The sequence below is a fragment of the Tetrahymena thermophila genome, assembly GCF_000189635.1.
Source record: "Tetrahymena thermophila SB210 genomic scaffold scf_8254607, whole genome shotgun sequence".
NCBI lineage: Eukaryota > Ciliophora > Oligohymenophorea > Hymenostomatida > Tetrahymenidae > Tetrahymena > Tetrahymena thermophila.
The window spans coordinates 254,791-272,659 of record NW_002476377.1 but is presented as its reverse complement, the minus strand read 5'-3'; the positions used below and the strand labels follow the sequence as shown (position 1 = coordinate 272,659).

General features: G+C 24.2%; 2 protein-coding genes across 2 annotated transcripts; one reads left to right on the top strand and one right to left on the bottom strand. All coding sequences in view use genetic code 6, as the record gives it.

The window, feature by feature from the left end:
* Positions 1-1,115: 1,115 nt before the first annotated feature.
* TTHERM_00439010 (hypothetical protein) lies at positions 1,116-9,780 on the top strand (the record flags this gene model as incomplete). Its single annotated transcript, XM_001017798.3, has 13 exons — positions 1,116-1,386; positions 1,474-2,247; positions 2,395-3,111; positions 3,230-3,949; positions 4,044-5,856; positions 5,934-6,211; positions 6,260-6,658; positions 6,712-7,482; positions 7,620-8,619; positions 8,670-8,911; positions 9,159-9,269; positions 9,329-9,387; positions 9,445-9,780. The coding sequence occupies 13 exons, from the start codon at positions 1,116-1,118 to the stop codon at positions 9,778-9,780; spliced, it is 7,491 nt and encodes a 2,496-aa protein (XP_001017798.2).
* Positions 9,781-10,521: 741 nt separating this feature from the next.
* TTHERM_00439020 (leishmanolysin family protein) lies at positions 10,522-14,648 on the bottom strand (the record flags this gene model as incomplete). The annotated part of the gene is made up of 7 exons (XM_001017799.2): positions 10,522-11,960; positions 12,019-12,709; positions 12,777-12,905; positions 12,961-13,180; positions 13,238-13,710; positions 13,815-14,143; positions 14,222-14,648. 7 exons carry the CDS (start codon positions 14,646-14,648, stop codon positions 10,522-10,524), a joined length of 3,708 nt encoding a protein of 1,235 aa, XP_001017799.2.
* Between the last annotated feature and the right edge of the window lie 3,221 nt (positions 14,649-17,869).

Here is a 17,869-nt window from a genome sequence, read left to right as displayed (position 1 = left end):
TTCATTTTTAATTTTTTTTTTTATATATCATTTAGTATCCTAACAATTTATATCTTGATGCTATCTGAGTACTCCATTTTTAATATTTTTTTTATATCATTTAAAATTAGAAATATATTTAAATTTTTTTAAATATTTTATTTTTATTAATATTTTTAATTTATAAAATATATTTTAAAAATTATATTATTTATTACAAATAATTATAATAATTAATTTAAATTATTTCTAAAACACGTTTCTAAAAAACTTATTTTATGTTTTTTTACTTTTTCATATTAATTCTTAATTTATTAATAAATTTATACTAATAAATAAAATAACAAATTTAAAGTAAATTATCAAAACATAAATAAATTATTTTAAATAAAAATAATTTTACTAATTTGCTTTTTTTGACCTTTTTTGGAAGATAAAATAAAACAATTTTTTATTTGCAACTAAAAAAAATATTTTATTTTTCAAAATAACAAAATTTATTTATATTAAAAAATTTAATTAATAAAAAGTTATAAATTCATTTTTTTGAAAAGCTTTAATTGTTTTTACTTAAAATTTTATTAGCTTATAAACAAACATTTTAAATTTTGTAAAAATTGATTTCTTTATGATGTACAAACGAATAATGCTTATGAAGCTTTATAATTGATGTAGAAATACAATTAATTTTTGATAAAAAAAGAATATATTACTTACTTTTTTCATTTAATTTGTTTATTTAAATATGAAAATGAAGAGAATCTTTAAGATAAAAATGAATTTCTTTGTCTTATTTTATATGATAAAAATAAAGTAAAAAGAATCATTGCTTTTAAATGAAAGAATATTGATTGCTTTAAATATATTACAAGTTTGTTTTTAAAATTTTTGAAATTGTAAATTATATCAAACAAAGTGTCTTTAATCGAATTAATTATTTAGTAGTAAATAAATAATTGATTTAGTATAAGCAAGGAAATATTATATATATTTTATTGGCAACTTTAAAACAACAACAATTTCTCTCTGTTTCAACAAAATAAAAACCATAGCATAAACATATTATTTTTAGCAGTTCATATATAGGCAAATTAATTTATTAAATTAAATATTGACAACTTTCATAATTAAACTAAATGGACGATTAAGAGGGAAAATTAGAAACTATTGATAAAGTATTTAGAAATGATCCTAATGATGATAGGCCATTAGGAGGAGGTAAAAAATTTTAAATACCAGAATACGCTGATGGAGAAAATCCTCCAGTTGTTGAACCACCTAAAAAGAAACCAACCAATAGTAATAGATTGGCAACGAAAAATAAGCCTGTAGTTGATGAGGAATAGTAATAGTAATAAGCAGGATAAGATGATAATTAATAATAATAAAATAACGATTAGGCTGAAGGTAATTTTAATTTTTGCATAAATTCATGATATTCAATATAAAAATGTAAATGCCATACTCGTAGCCATAATTTTTGTTTAAAATTAGAAAAAATTGAGGATGGTTTTGCTAAAATAGACAAGCAAATTAGAAATGATCCTAATGATGAAAGGCCATTAGGAGGAGGTAAAAAATTTTAAATTCCAGAGTTTGCAGATGGAGAATAGCCTCCTCCAGAGGAGAAGCCAAAACCTAAAGCAATTCCTAAACGACTTTAAGCAAGGTTAGAGAATAAAGATAAAAATGAATAAGAAAATTAAGATAATTCATAACAAGCTGATAAAAAGCCTTCAGCATCTTCTACTGCCGCAGATAAACCCTGGTTGAAAAAGAAAGCTGTTGTAAGTGACAAAAGCGAGGAATCTAGTTAATAAAATAATGAGATTGATGAAAAGCCTGTAAGTGGAAATACTAATTAAAAAAATTTAGAAGATGATAGACCAATTGGAACATCAAATAAAGAAGCAAGCAATGATGATAGACCCATAGGTGGTGGCCCAAAAAAAAATACATTTAGTTAGGATTAGGAATACCCTGATAATGAAAGACCTTTAGGAAATACTAAGCAAGTAAATAATTAAGATGATGAAAGACCTATTGGAGGCAATAAAAAAAATAATACATTTAATCCAGATGATGAGCGTCCAATAGGAGCAGCTAAAAAAAATAATTTTGTAGATGAGGATGAAAGACCTATTGGAGGAGGAAATAAAAATCAATTTGTAGATGAGGACTAAAGGCCTATTGGAGCAGGAAATAAAAGCAATATGATGTCGGAGTATCCTGATGGTATGGATGCAGAGTCTATTCAAGGAGCCTCAAGTAATTTCCTTTTTTTTAATATAGAAGACAGTAAATATCAGAAATGAATAATTAAAGGAAAATAGATTAAAATATAATGAAATAGAATTAATTTAGTTTTTAAAATCTATAAAATATATTCTTCAATATTACTCTTGTATAATTTAGGTAGTAAAGATGAAGGACCTTTAAGTAAAAGACTAGTTAGCAAAGTACTTAAAACACGTTAGACAGCATTTTAAGAATTAGCATCTGAGTTTGAGACAAAGAAAAAAGATGCAAGCTTATTTAGTGAATATGAGAGCGAGTGGGATAAAAAAATTTCAGATATCAACCCTAGTGTTTAAGAGTAGGCCTGTAATGCATTAAAGAATTGGATTGTATTTCATCCCAATTTCAAGAATCTTAAAATTAACGATACTTCTAGTATTCTTAAGGCTCTTATAGAAAAGTGTATTGCCAGTGGCAAGCCATAATTACTTCCAATTTCAAAAGATGTCTTGTGTTTATTGTATGAAAAAAATAATGATTAAGGTGAATTTTTTGAAGCATTGAATACCTGTGTGAAAAACAAGAATGCTAAGGTTGTTTGTGCAGGTATTTAAAGTATTACAGATTTAATGACCAATTATGGAGTTAAAAAATTCGATTTTATGAAACCATTTTTTGGTGAAATCGAAAAATAAAGTCTTTCAACCAATAGTTCAATTAGAGCAGACTGTATGGTATTTTTCAAAGAAGCTATGAAATGGCTTGGTGATGCTATAGTTAAAAATTATACTAAAAACCTAAAAAAACTCCAGCAAGACGAGCTTGATAAGTTTTATTCTGAATGGGATAAACTACCAATGGTTCCATTAAGAGCCTCAGAGGAAGAAAAAAAAGGTTATTTAAATTTAATTTTAAATAATTTCTCTTTCAAAAATTATTCTTTTAACAAAATTTAACAGAAATATTTTGATTTTAAATAAAATTAATTCAAACATTTTTTGAAATTAATTAGCTGCATAAAATAAAGCTTCTTCGGGCACAAATGGTGGCTCTGGAGGAGGAGCAAGTATCAGTGCTGGAGGAGATATTGATTTGTACGATATAGTTGATGCAGTGGATATTTTTGTTAAATATAGTGATAAATGGTGTGATAAAGTGTTAGCTTTATCAAAATGGCAAGAAAAAAAGGAACATTTAGAAGAAATTATAACTGCAGCTAGCTAGCCAAAAGTAAGTCCTAGTAACTATATGCCAGTTGTAGGAATGATAAAAAGATTACTCAACGATAATAATTCTAATGTCCAACTTAATTCAATTAAGTTAACGGGTTGCCTTTGCAAGAGCATTCGTAAAGGATTTAATATGGGAGCAAAATAGCTGTTTGATTAGATAATTATTAAATTTAGAGATAAAAAAACTCTTATTATTGAAGAAACTAAAATTGCAATTGATAACTTTTGGTATTCTGTTTCACTTGAAGAAGTTATGGAAGAAATAAAAGAAGCTCTTTAAGATAAAGCTCCTCCTATGAAAATGCAAGTTATGCAAGCAATAGAGAGGTACTTCGATACGAGACCCAATGCTAACAAATCCAGAGATGCTTTTAAGCAAGCTTGCATTCCAACAATAAAGAAGCTGTTTGACGATAGTACCTCAGAAATAAGAGAATATTCTCTTAAATTAATTGGCAAATTCAATAAATAAAAAGATTGGTTCACTAGCGAAGAAATTAGTAAAAAAAATAAATATTTCTAATTAATTTTTTAAGAATAAATAATTAATTTTTTTAATGGGAAGAAAAATTAAAATATTTCTTTTATTTAAAGATAATTTGACAGCTGGATTAAATGATTAAAAAAAGGCTAAAATCTAACAAGTTTAAGAAAGCAATGATAAACCTGATTTAGGTGCTTCTAAAGTTATTTAAAAACCTGGTACAGCTTCAAAACCACCAATAAAATAATAGGATGATGATGAAGAAGTCAAGGAAAACAAGTCTACATTAAATTCTACAATCAAGGGTGGAGGTCTAAAAAAAGCAGGTGGTGAAAAAGTTTAGGCTGAAAAACAATCAAACCAAAACAGTGGAAGTGGAGGAGCTGCTATGAATGATGAAGACGTAAGCAGTAGTAGTATCCCTACTTCAGAAGAATGTGAGTAAAGATTAATAGATAATGGGATGCCAGAAGAATACTTGAAGATATTTGCAGGAACAAAAAATCCTGAAAAAGTTGAAGCTTTGTAGGCTATAGCAAGCAGCAGTTACTATGAAAGCTGCCTACTGGAATTGTTCGTTTATTTAGACAAAGTTGCTTTCAAATCTAGTATATTGCTTATTCAAAAAGAAGTTTTAAATTTAGTAGAGAATGCAATCAATTTTGATAGCTTTAACAAAAAATGCTTCCATGTAATTACAGATTTCATAGTTAAGTATGTAGGAGAAGCAAAGTTTAATACTCAGGTATAAAGCATCATTGAAAAGTCTTGCGAAAGGTTAGTTCCTAAATATGTAATTTCAAGGCTCATAAGAGTGCTCAAGCAAGATGAAAAGAAAATGTCACCTAAATCAGCATAAGAATTATCAAAATCTATTGCTAAGATAATAGATTTAGCTACTTTAAAGTATATAAATTTTATGGATGTGCTTTAATTTGGAAAAGAAAGCATATAGAATACTAACGTTTCAATCAAAGCTGGTGGTCAAGAAGTCTTGAAAAAATTATACGAACATATGGGTGAAACACTTACAAACAATTTCTTAAAAGATATTCCTGCAAATATAATGGGTACTTTGTAAAAAGAGTTTTCTAAACTAACAGTTTTGAGTGAATCAGATAAAGCATCAAATGCTACTATGAAATTTGTTGGAGAAGCAGCTAAGGAGGTAACGGCTACAGCTAAAAGCGCTAGTTCTAATCCTTTGGATCAGCTTCCTCGTGCAGACATTTCAAAAGATGCAGAAAAAATACTAAAAAAACTTTCAGATGCCAAATGGTAAACCCGTAAAGAAGGGTTAGATGAATTAGACAAGCTTCTTCAAAAAAGCAATAATAGAATCCAATTAACTGGGCTCTTCGATTTGCTAGCCGCTTTGAAATAGACTCTACAAGAATCTAACAAGGGAGTTTAAAGACAAGCATTTAATTTTGTAGGAAGATTTGCAGAAGCTTGTGGTAAAGATTTAAGACCTCACAGTAAGAATCTTTTATGTTAAATTGTATCAAATTTGAGCAATAAAGAATCTCTAATGCGCAAAGAAGTAATTCAAGCCTTAGATAGATTTGAAAAAGCTATAGGTGGAGAACATGTTGTAAATGTGATGTCAGCTTATTTATCTGAAAGTAACCCAGAACTGCGTTAAGGAATCATAGAATGGATTTTGCGTCATCCAGATAGTTATGCAGCTGGAGATTTGAATGCCTATGTTTAACCCATCCTTCTTTGTCTTGACGATAAAACTAAAGAAATAAGAGTTTTAGCAGAATAATTATTAGAAAAAACCATATCTGTTACAACAGCAGAGCCCTTTAAATTTGCATTCAAAGATATGAAACCTGCTACAGTGAAAGCAATTTAACCAATAATTTCAAAGTATACTAATTTAGATGATGATGCTGATTAAGGACCTACGCCAACAGTGTAAATTAATTAAAAAAAATATATTTATTTTATTGTATAAATGAATATTTAATTAATTGTTTTCTTATTTAAAATAGAACAAGAAAGGATAATAAATCCTCAACTTAAATTATACAAAAACAAAATGATAAAAACCCACCTAAAATTATAGTAGCAGGCTAAAAACCTGCAACTGGTGCTAATGCTCAGGCAAATAAAGAAAAAACAACCCTTACAAGAAATGCAACAACAATGAATTTGAAAGTAAATGATGAGAAATCTGATACAGCCAGCAATAATGGAGATAAAACTCCTACAAAGTCTAAATTTGGACTTAATCACTCTGCCTCTACAAATAAAATAAACATTAAACCAGGTAAATTGATTGAATATTTTAAATTTATATTCAATATTATTTTAATAGACAACAACCAAAATGCTGGAAAATCTTCTTTCTAATAAGGAAGCTAATAAAGTTCATAAAGTTAAATTGAAGACTTTACTATAGAGAAGGCATAGTAATAAAATGTTAGCTCCATTTAAACTAGCTTATAAAGTACTTCTAATAGACCCTCCTCGATGGTAGACTAAACTGCTAAGAAGATAATGATGGATGATTCAATGATATTCCCTGTATCAAATTCCATTTCTTCACTTAAGAATAAAAGATTCAATTTCCCTTTATACCAAAATTTTGATATTCAAAATCCTTCAAATGAGCACTTCGAATTTATTTAAAACGAGCTTAAATTTCTTTTAAATAGCACTGTAACTCCTTTGATGTTCTCATTTAATTATAAGTGTGTGATCCAAGCTACAGAATGTATTTTAAATTCTAATTAATTTACAAATTCAAGCAATTTTATCTTAAAATAGAACTTAAAAACGCATGCGATGATTTAATGTAATAGCCTAGCTTAAAATATTTTAGTGACTTATTATTTTAATGGTGTTTTATGAGATTATATGGTAATTTTAACATAGAAGTTAGTATTCACTTACTTGATACTATAAGAACGATTTTAATTGTCCTATAAAAAACTAGTGAAACACTCAGTTGTTTAGAAATAGGAACAATAAATGCATCTATTAGAGAATGTTTCATTAATTTACCAGAATCAAGCAATCTCCTCTAATAAGCTTATTTAATCATTAATTTACAATTAAAAATGCTAGGTGATAAAAGAGATAAAGTTATACACTTTTGGCTCAATCAGCTCTTGGTTTCAGTGTTCGATTTACATCCTCAATATTTTGAATCAGATAATCTTAATTTAGAAGTTGTTTAAAATGAATATCAAAATAAATTGTATGACCTATTTATTAACGTTTTAATTAAAAACATAAACCCTTAAACTAGTTTACAATTTTTAAGTTCTATCCAGTTTAAAACTCCAAAAGCTATAGATTTCATATTAGCAGTTTAAGATTAATTTGGACGCGATACACTTTTGTAAGCAGGATTCACGAGTTCAGTCCTTGATTAATATGAATAAAGTAAACAAGTATCAAATACCTTGTAGAGCCCTGGATTCCCTAATCCTCAATAATTTAATGTATCAATTTACAATAATTTAAGCAATTAGTCAAAACTTATTGGTCCTCCAACAATTACTTCTAACAATCCATCTTCTTAGATTGGCAATGGTAATTTTATTCTTAAAATCTACAAAATTAAAAATATTTCTTAACTAAAAAACTAAAAAATTAAAAATTAAAATCAATTAATTTATCATTTGCAAATTTTTTAATGTAAAAAACATTATTTTTATTATAAAAAATAGATAATGTAACACCAAAAAATAAGAATTCGGTAACTGCTTTGTAAGCAAATGGTGTAAAATTAAATGAGACTCCTTCCTTTAATAAAACTCAGTAAGGTCCTTCTCTATCTAACTAATAGCAAAATTAAACTTAACAACCTTCTTCGAACTTACAAAAACCTTAATAGCCTTAGTAATAATTTCAACAAACATAATAACCTTAACAGCAAATATAGTAACCTAGTTTAGAAGAAGTGTTTATCAGTAAAGTTAAATCACTTCAGAAAGATCCCTACTCAAATGATAAGATCGAAATGCTTGTTTACATTAATAATATAATTTAAGATCATGAAAATCAAGCATATCTAAGTTTGATTGAAAGCAACACAAACCTGCTCCTTGATATGATTTACACTTAATTAAGATTTGTTTTTGAAAATAAAAAAACAATATCGCCTCAATATCTTTAATATTTTTTAAATGTAATGTATAAGTGCTTCACAATTAAGAGCTTTGCAAAGGGCTGCTAATTTGAACCTTTAAAAAATTTTACAGAAGAAATCCTCTACAGATTACTTGCTGAAGATGAAAATCAAAATAAAGAAGAATAAAATTAAAATAATGCAAGTGGAATCATAAAGCTAATAAACTCAACTATGCTTAGAATCTTAGAAAATTCAAGACCCGAATAAATATATAAAATTCTTCTTGAACTCTTAATTAAATACAGACAGTAATTTAACTATGCTAAAATCCTCGGATTAATTATAAAATGTATCCTTAAAGTAACTAAAGGATTAGAAGATTTCATAAACCAAATAGATCTTAATGAGTTACTGTTATATTTCCATAAATATATTTGCGAATTTCTAGTTCCTAATCCAACAATGAGTGATGATATAGGAGTAAAAACAATTAAAACTATTTTGAAAGAGCTCTGTAAACTAAAAGGAGAAGCTATTTGGGTTGTTTATAACAATTCTATTAAAAACTGCCCTTAAAAAGACTAATTTATTTTTGAGTAAAATTAAATATATTCTTTTTCAATTTTAAATTTTGCATTTATAAAAGGTGGATTGGCTTAGTATTAAAGCCTGCTTAATCTTCTAATACTGCAGGAAACCCTATTTCAATCGTGTCTCCAAGAGATTTGAGGTTTGAGAGAAAAATATCAGCAACTTAACAATCACTAACTAATATTTCACCAGATTAAATTGATTCTTTGATTGTTAAAACTATCTAAAATATTAAATAATCTGATACTTTCGAGTAAGGAATAGCACAGCTTCATGAAATACTCACAAAATATCCAAGTAACTTATTTCAATATTCGTTTTTGAATTCTGAAATATTTTCACGTAGAATAAGATAAATTACAAATATTTTATTTAACCCCCTTGTTCAAAAATTATTTGATTTTGTATTAAAAGAAATTAAAAAAATATTTTTTAGCAGGGTTTAGATAAACTTTTCTTTGCATTTAAAATTTTTTTATTAAAAAATAATATTAATTAATAATCAAATATATTTTTATTAAATTATTTATTATTATAATTCAAGGCATAAATATCGAAACATATTTGCAAGATTGCACTTAAAATTTTACTAAATTTGTAATAAATAACCTCGAGAAATATGATTAACAAAAGAAAGTTTCTGGTTTAGCAGGAAGTAAATATTTTATTATATTTATTAAATTGTAAATTAAAAATATTTTGTATCAAATTTAGTGTAAAATAATTCATAACTTTTCAGCACAGCAAAGAATTATTAACAGCCTAATTATAATGTAATTAAAATTATTTATCATTTGTATATTTATTGATAAAATCTGATGAAAATAAAGGATGATAGTAGAAGTGAGGATAAAAATAATTCAAGTTATGGTATTGGAAAGTAGATGGACTATAAAAGTTTACATAATGGAATAAATGAATTAAAATAAAGAATTTTAAGAAGAGATTAATAATACAATGAATTGGAAAGTATTTCTTAAATAAATTATTAATCATAGCAAGGAGATAAATCTTATTAACCAAAAACTACAGAGGAGTTTATGCAAAAAGTAATTGACATGAAAGCAAAAAGACATAATTAATAGTTATCTTAAAGCAACATTAAAGGAATTAACGAAGACGATTAAGCTAATAGCAGCTTTTCGAGCAATAAATAGAATTTCTGAAATAAATAAGATGAAAAATTTTGTTTGTATAATTATTTATTATAAAAATTGTTAATTTTTAATTTATTTTAAAGCATTTAATTATTATGCTTTATGTTTTATAGAATTAATTTGATTAGTTGAAATATTTCAATTTTGATATGTTTTAAATCAAATTTATTCAAAATAAATAATTTAAAATAAAATTTTTAAATTTAGATAATACTAAAACAAACTTGGTTGAATGAATAAATCAATAATTCAATTTAATACTATTATTAAAAATATTTTATACTTTTTAAGCATAAAAATTTATTTTTAACTAATTTATCAAGCATTAATTTGTTTATTATTATTATATTTATTTACTATAGAAAGGATTAGATTGATAAATTTTGAAATGCTATGCATTCTCATTAATTAAGGTCAGTTGAAAAAAAATATTTTTTCTCAAAAATTAACCTTACAATAAAAATTAATTAAAAATTTTCTCAATTTTCCTATCTTAATTAATGAAGATTTACTTACTGTATACTATTACAATAAAGTGATTAAATATCAAATAAATATAAATGTAGTGTAAATTTCCAACATTTTTTAAATTAAATGAATTTTAAAATAAAATTTACCTGATTCAAAATAAATATTTTACAATAAGTTTTTTGAATTTCAAACACATTATATCTAACTAAATTTAGTGAATAAAAATTTAATAATTTATAATATTTAAAATTTTGGAATTATTGAATAATTAATCATATTTCATTTCTAATTAAGCATCATTTTTTTATGCTTTATGAAGTGTTTAGTACTTTTATATATTGTAGTAATTAATTTTGAAATTATATAAATGGCAGAATCTATATATGTCAAAACTCCTATAGAAGCTGATAGAACAGTTGAAGTTATCTTATTATCCAATTTGATCAAAGTTATATAGAGACCTATTATAGCCAAGAATTATATTTGCTTAAAAATGATATAGCATAAAGTCTTTTTATTGTATTTCCTAAGTATTATACAAGCAACAATCAGTTTAAAAATAAAAATTCCTCCAATGTATATTAATACTTGATCAGAACTTTTAGATTGTAAAGTTAATAGAATAGGATAAGCAATCTTTAATAAAATAAAAGCAAAATAGCTTATCAAATATTATAGTTAAAATTTATCTATAAAACTTTTTTTAGGATTTTTTTGATAATTTTATTATTTTATTACATTTTATTAATTTTATTCATTAATTTCTTGGTCTGATGAAGCAACTTACTGATTACTTCCATTTTAATTAATATCTTTTATAGAGTTTTGCTTCATTTGTGTATCTTTGTTTTGTTCAGGTTCTATGTGCAAACTTAACACAGATGCAGGGATTTTTGGAATTTAAATACTCACATCGCATTTGTTATCTTTACTTAAATATTTGTTCTACTTTGATAATAAAGTTATGAAATGAACAGTTTATATTATAACTAAATTCATAAAGATGATTCCAAATACAATCTAAATAATGGAGATCTAATCTACTGAAGAGAATTGTATATTTAATATAACATTTAAAGCCATCTCTTAAACAGCAAATATATTTAAGATAATCATACATTTTTATGCTATGTCTTTCATGGTTTTTTATTACTTAAATATTTTAACTGATAATATCAAATAAGTTAATTAAATAGCAGACATAATAACTACTAGAATCAGAGAATCCTAAAAAAATCTAAATGTTTTCTTTTCAAACAGGAATTTAGAATTAACACTAAAATCATCATACTTTTAATTTCTTTCAAACAGAACTTGAATATTAAAAATGTTTGTAAATTGCAAGATTCTAAAAAGATCATCTAAATTAGCGTAATACATTTTGTTAATAAATCTTAAAAAGCTGATACTCTAAAAGTAATCAATTAAAGTAAATAAGGAGATCAAACTACCTCTTTCAAAAAATGCGCTAAAGGCAAACTAAGCAATTGAAATAACAGCTATAGTAATGAAAAAAAATTTAACTTAATCCAAAACATAATCATTAAAGCAACCAAAAACACCGTAATCTGAAGATCCTGGAGGGCAGATACAAAAATTTTTGTAGTCAACTATTGACTAAGTAAATATTCTGTTTGAACTGCATACAAGACAAGAATCATATTCAGATGAAGAGCAGACCTAACATGAAAAATGACAATTTTCTGAAGCTTATTCCTCTTTTATTAAAAATAAAAAATTTATTTATTATATTTATTAAATAAATAAGATGATTACAATAATAGAAGAAGTCATTCTCCCCTAATATGAAAGGGCTTGAGTTTATAGAATTAAGAATTCTTGAACTTTGAGGATTTTAGAGCATAATGCAAGCATTATTTTTCAAATTAAAAAAATAATTGCTAAAGCAGGAGGTACAAGTATCTGGGTAATTAATGCAGCTCTTGCAATTACTACTGCATTTTTAGCATGCTTACTTTTAATAATCATAAAAATATCCTTCTCCACAAAAAACGCATGTGTTATTTGAATCTAAAAAATAGTCATCCTAGCATTGCAAACACGCAGAAGGATTATTTTAATCTTGCTATTTACACCCTTTTATTGGTTATATACATTTGTTTTGACTTAGAACAAACCCACTTTTGCATGACAAACAAAAGTCTGTTTCTTTAAAGCATTCAAGGCAATTTGAGCTACATTTTTTACAAACTCTATCTTGTAATAAATAACCAGATAAGCAAGATGTGCAAATAGTTCCAGCACATACCTAGCAATTCTCTTATTCTTATATTTTTTATGAACATATTTTTTTTTCTATGCAGTCACCATTCTATAAGTGATATTGCATATTGCATTTTGTACATTAATTAGCAGGAGGACCTTTACATTCACTGCATTTAGAGGAGCATTTTTAACATGTTTTCCCACTTTTATAATAGCCTTCTACACAATCACTCATGCAAACCTTGTAAATATTAAATAAAGTTTAATTTTTATTTTTGTTGTTTTATTTATTTAATTTATTTATTTACATTGTTTGGATTTAAGTAAGTATTTTCAGGACACTCATTAATTATATTCTTTTAAAAAATCATTTAATTTTATTATAATTTAGTGCTGCAATCCAATCCTCCAAATCCTTATTTGCATACACATATTCCCTTTTATATTTTATAATAGATTAAATATTGAATATTTTTAATTTATTTTTCCTACCTTCAAGCAAAATCCATTCAAACTGCATCCATCTTTGCAAAAGAGCTTTTTTCCACAGTATATTTAGAAATTATCTGGGCATACTATGTAACCCTAAATTTATCCATCTTATACATCTATCTTTTAACCAGGAAAATCGCACTAGAAAGTTTAATTAAATGAAGTTCTTAAGAGAAGAGAACCACTATCTAAGCAAGTTGTTTTAAAGCATCTTGTATTTCTTTATTTATTTAAATGTTAATCAATTTATATTAATTATTATCAAAATCAATTATACTTGTATTCAGAAAAGAATGGAGAAAAGACTGTATTTACTTATAGAGAAGAAGAGTAACACTTTGATTAATTAGAAAACTCTTCTCCAGAATGATTTAAATCTTGTTTTTAAAACAATGAGCAATAAGTTTAAGTACTTTATTGAAAACCATTTTTCTCATTAAGTAAATACAATGTATTATACTTGCCATATCCAGCTGGATCGCATTTAGAATCCATTAATTTAGGAGTCATAAGGTTTAATTGCTAGTATATCTTTGTCTATGTATTGTTAACATAGGTAAAATATTAGCATCCTTAATGATACCCCCATCCAGAATAAGTGAATAAATTTTCATTGACTTCTGTGTAAAAATTAGAATCTTTGTAAATAGCCATAGTAAATTGCGTCATATCTGCTGCTAATTTGACAATATTGCTATCCATCAATTCATCTCTCATAACTTGTTATGGGAAATGCGATTTACTCATTAGCTATTTTAATTAATCAAATAATGATTAATTAACAAAAAATTTAGAAGTGGGTGATAATTATCTATTTTTAAAGGTAAACTCGCTTGAATGAGAAAAAAAATTACCTATTCCAAAGGAAGTCCAAGGATATTAACACATTTATAATGTGATTAAAATTATTCTTTGCTCTTTGGAGTTGTCAGTACTGTAAACTTCTAATCATCGATAATAGAACCTTCTAGCTTTTTATTGATAATTTATCCATATGCTTCATTTGTTTGAGGATTAATCCAGTCTACATAAATAGGTCTACTAAATGCAAGAATATGAGTTAATTCATGAACAAAAATTTTAATTAATTAATCATTTGAATATCTCTTGTTTTCACCATTTATTTTTGCATGGTTTACAAATATTCTTCCTATTATAGGATATCTATCAACAAAGCAAGCAGCTATTTTTTATAAAGATAATTTTAATCATCATATTGTTTGTATTGAAATTAATAAAATTAAAAGTAGTTAAATCAAACCTGATTTAGCAATTGTAGTTGAGTTATCTTCGAACCAGCTAATAAACACGAATAAATCAGTGTTAGGAATTTGATCCTGGAGTGAAGGGTTTTCTTCTTTCGTAAAGCACATGTGATATTTTGTTCTTATTGGAATAGGGTTAGGTCTTGGATTAACCTTCAATAAATTTTAGATAAGCAAACCTGAGGAGTCTATAGCATTCATAACCAATGTTTTGGATTGCTCTGTTATAGTTGTGTTTGAGATGATTGAAGCGTAGTTAAATGTCACTCTAATTGGCTCACTCTTAGTAAAATCTACATTATATTTTGTTTAAACTGAACCTTAAGGATGCTACTAAGTATTGTTTTTAATATTTTAATCCTTTTCGCAACTTATCTTAAAGAACACTAACTTAATGAATATAATTAAAATTGTTAATCTCATTTTTACAGATTCTTAATAAATATGTTTTTTTGATTAATTAATTGTAATTATTATTGATGCGCATATCAGAATATGATAAAAATAATATAGACTATCTAAATCAGAGGATTAATTAGTCTATATATAAGTCTATAAAAAAGAGTAAAATATTAAAAATCTGTTAGATTCCTACAAATATCTATTCAAAATCCTGTTTTAGGTTTTAAAGATTCTTTAAAATAACTTAAAATGATTTTATTTGTACACAGTTATTACTTCAATCAAGCTCAAAAACATTTTACTGAGTTAATATTTTTAAGGAAAAAATAGGTAAAAATTAATATCAGTAAAAGTGAAGTAAATTATGGTTAATCTTTTCTCTTTTTTTATCTCTTTAAAAAATCTTAAATTTTTGTCATCAATTTAAGAAAAAAGTTTTTTGCATTTGCAAAAAACATCAAATTAAAAAAAAATTTTAAAATTGTTTGAGAAAAAAGATATAAAAAAATCTGAAGTGAGAGAAAATAAAAACTTCAATAACAAAAATAATAAAGTTGTAATTTCTCTTCTTCTCAAAAGTTATTTCTGACTTTTTAAAAATATTTTTATGTAAAAAATGCAAGAAATATGAACAATAAATTATCTTAATTGAATTAATTTAACAGACCAGTTTTCATGCTTTAGTTTATAGTCATTTAAAAAGTATAAATTGTATTAAATTTTCTCATTAATTTTGCGACGTATTGATAAAACTTTATTGTCATTACTTCCATTTCAAGTAATAGGAAAATTATCAAGCTCAAGTATTTCTCAAAATTTATTTATTAGAAATGCTTAAAAAATTATAATTTGTTTTAATCAAAAAATTTCATCTTTATTATTTATAATATCATAAAATTACTTAGAAAAATATTTAAACTTCATGTTTACTATTTCAAACATCAAAAAAAGTTATTGGTTAGAAATATATTCCAAATTTAATTGAAAATGTGTGATATAAATTTAATTTAATATGATTAATTAAAAAATCTATGAATTATTATTGAACAATTTTTAGTTTTCTTCTTCTTTATTTATTCTTTTGTTTAATTATGTGCCACTCTTTATTTAATACTCTTAAGAAAATAAATTCAGGTGAAATTTGATTAATAAATCAAATGCAATATAATAAATAATTAAGTAAATTGAAAACAATAAACGTATGTGCTATTTTAAAATAACTTTAAAATTTTGTCAAAATCTACCACTAAAATAATTAATTATAAATACAGAGTTTTTATTTTTAAAAGTAAAATTTAAATTAGTGTTTTTCTAAAAAAACTAAAAAAGATATTCATTAATGCAAGAAATTATTTATTTAAATGAAATTTTATGTTATATTTTTGGTAATCTTTCTAAATATCTAAGAACGAGATACTTTAATAAATAGTGATTGATGCTATTTTAAAATATAATAAAATTAGTTTGTCAATAATATTTGCATATTTATTTATTTATAAACTAAAAAATTCTTATTTAAAAAAATAATCTTTTATTTTGCAATTAATCAATCAATTGATTGTTAGTATGTAAATAATATGTTCCAGTATTACTCGAAAATTTTATACCTAATTATGATTAAATTTAAATTGTATATGCTAGAAGACAATTAATAAGTTAATTCAAATAAAATACCTTAATTAATTAACATTACTGTAATTTAAGATATTAAATTAAAAAATATTTTTTTAAAAATATAAGTCTGTCAAAATTCTAATGTAGGATTAATTTATTAATAAACTCATATTTGTAGTTTTTTATATAAAATATCTAAAAATTCGTAATTTTTTAAGTGAAACAAATAGAGTTTTATATTATTCAGATAGGCCAATTTTTGAGGAAAAAATTCTATGTAAGTAAGTAGTCTTAAGAAATATTTAAAAAAAAAAATATTTTAATATATTATTTGTTTTATTATTTTTAATATAGATGCTAATTCTTATTTAATCGTATCTCTAGTTTTGTAATATTTATAACCAAATGCATTGATATGAATTATATATTATTTTATTTTGTATGTATATATTGAATATACAAAGATTGAATTGGTTGCTTTAAGTATTTATTTAAGAGTATAATGCGTTATTTGGCAATCTCTTATTACTTTTTCTTTAATGGATTTGTTACTAATATTAAGATATATTTTCTTTACTAATATTTTTGTAAAAATTTGATGAGAAATTCTTTTCTTACTTATCCCAAATATAAAAATAGTTTTGAATGTATTGAATTTCCTTTGACATTCAATATTTAACAGAAAATATATTTTATCAAGCAACCAAATTTATATTGTATTTAAATATTTTATTTTACTTAAATAAATGTAATTTGGCCCTTGCTCCTTTATATAAAAATAATTTTAAACATCTCTTATAAACTCAATACATACTTATAATAATTAATCCTAAATTTAGTAAAATATCAAAGTAATTTTAATATCTAAAATAATTTAGGTTATATATTATAATGATGAACAATTAGCAGGATTAGAAATGGCTTTATAAATAAAAGGGCTATTTGATTAAAGCTTTGAAAAATAAAAGCTATTAACAAAGAATAATTATTTTATGAAATAATAAAACAAAATTTAAAGATATAATTTTGAACTTAGTATCATAATCCATATGTATTACTGTCGTTATAAAATATCTATCCTTAAAGTCTCAAATAAGATATTGAATCTCAGAAATTAGAAAGAAAATATAATTAATTCGTGAAAATCTTTTCTTCTTTCTTATCATAGTATCTTTGAATTATTATAAGAGTAGTGAAAAATGAATTGTGTAAGACAGTATTACAAAAAAATTATGGATTTAGAGATTGTTTTTACACCTGATATATATTTAAAAGCAAGAAAATTAAGTAGAGTATTTAAAAATTGAATAAATTCTTTATTATTTAATTTAAATGAGTTTTCATTATACATTTATCTACCTTACTTCAATAAATATCCTACATCATTTCTTCCTAAAAAAATTAATTTAGTTTCAAATATTTAAGAACACTTGGCAGTCAGTTCGTAGATTAGTAGTAATTTAAATCATTATTATTTATATCTCTAAACATAATAAGGCTTCTAATATTTAGATAGAATTCTCCTAATTATAAAAATAACTTGCTGATGCTAAAAACGAATTGATGGTTTGATGGTTTACAAAAAGATAGTTTTATGAAACTAGCTTTTAAATCCAGTTAAATAATCC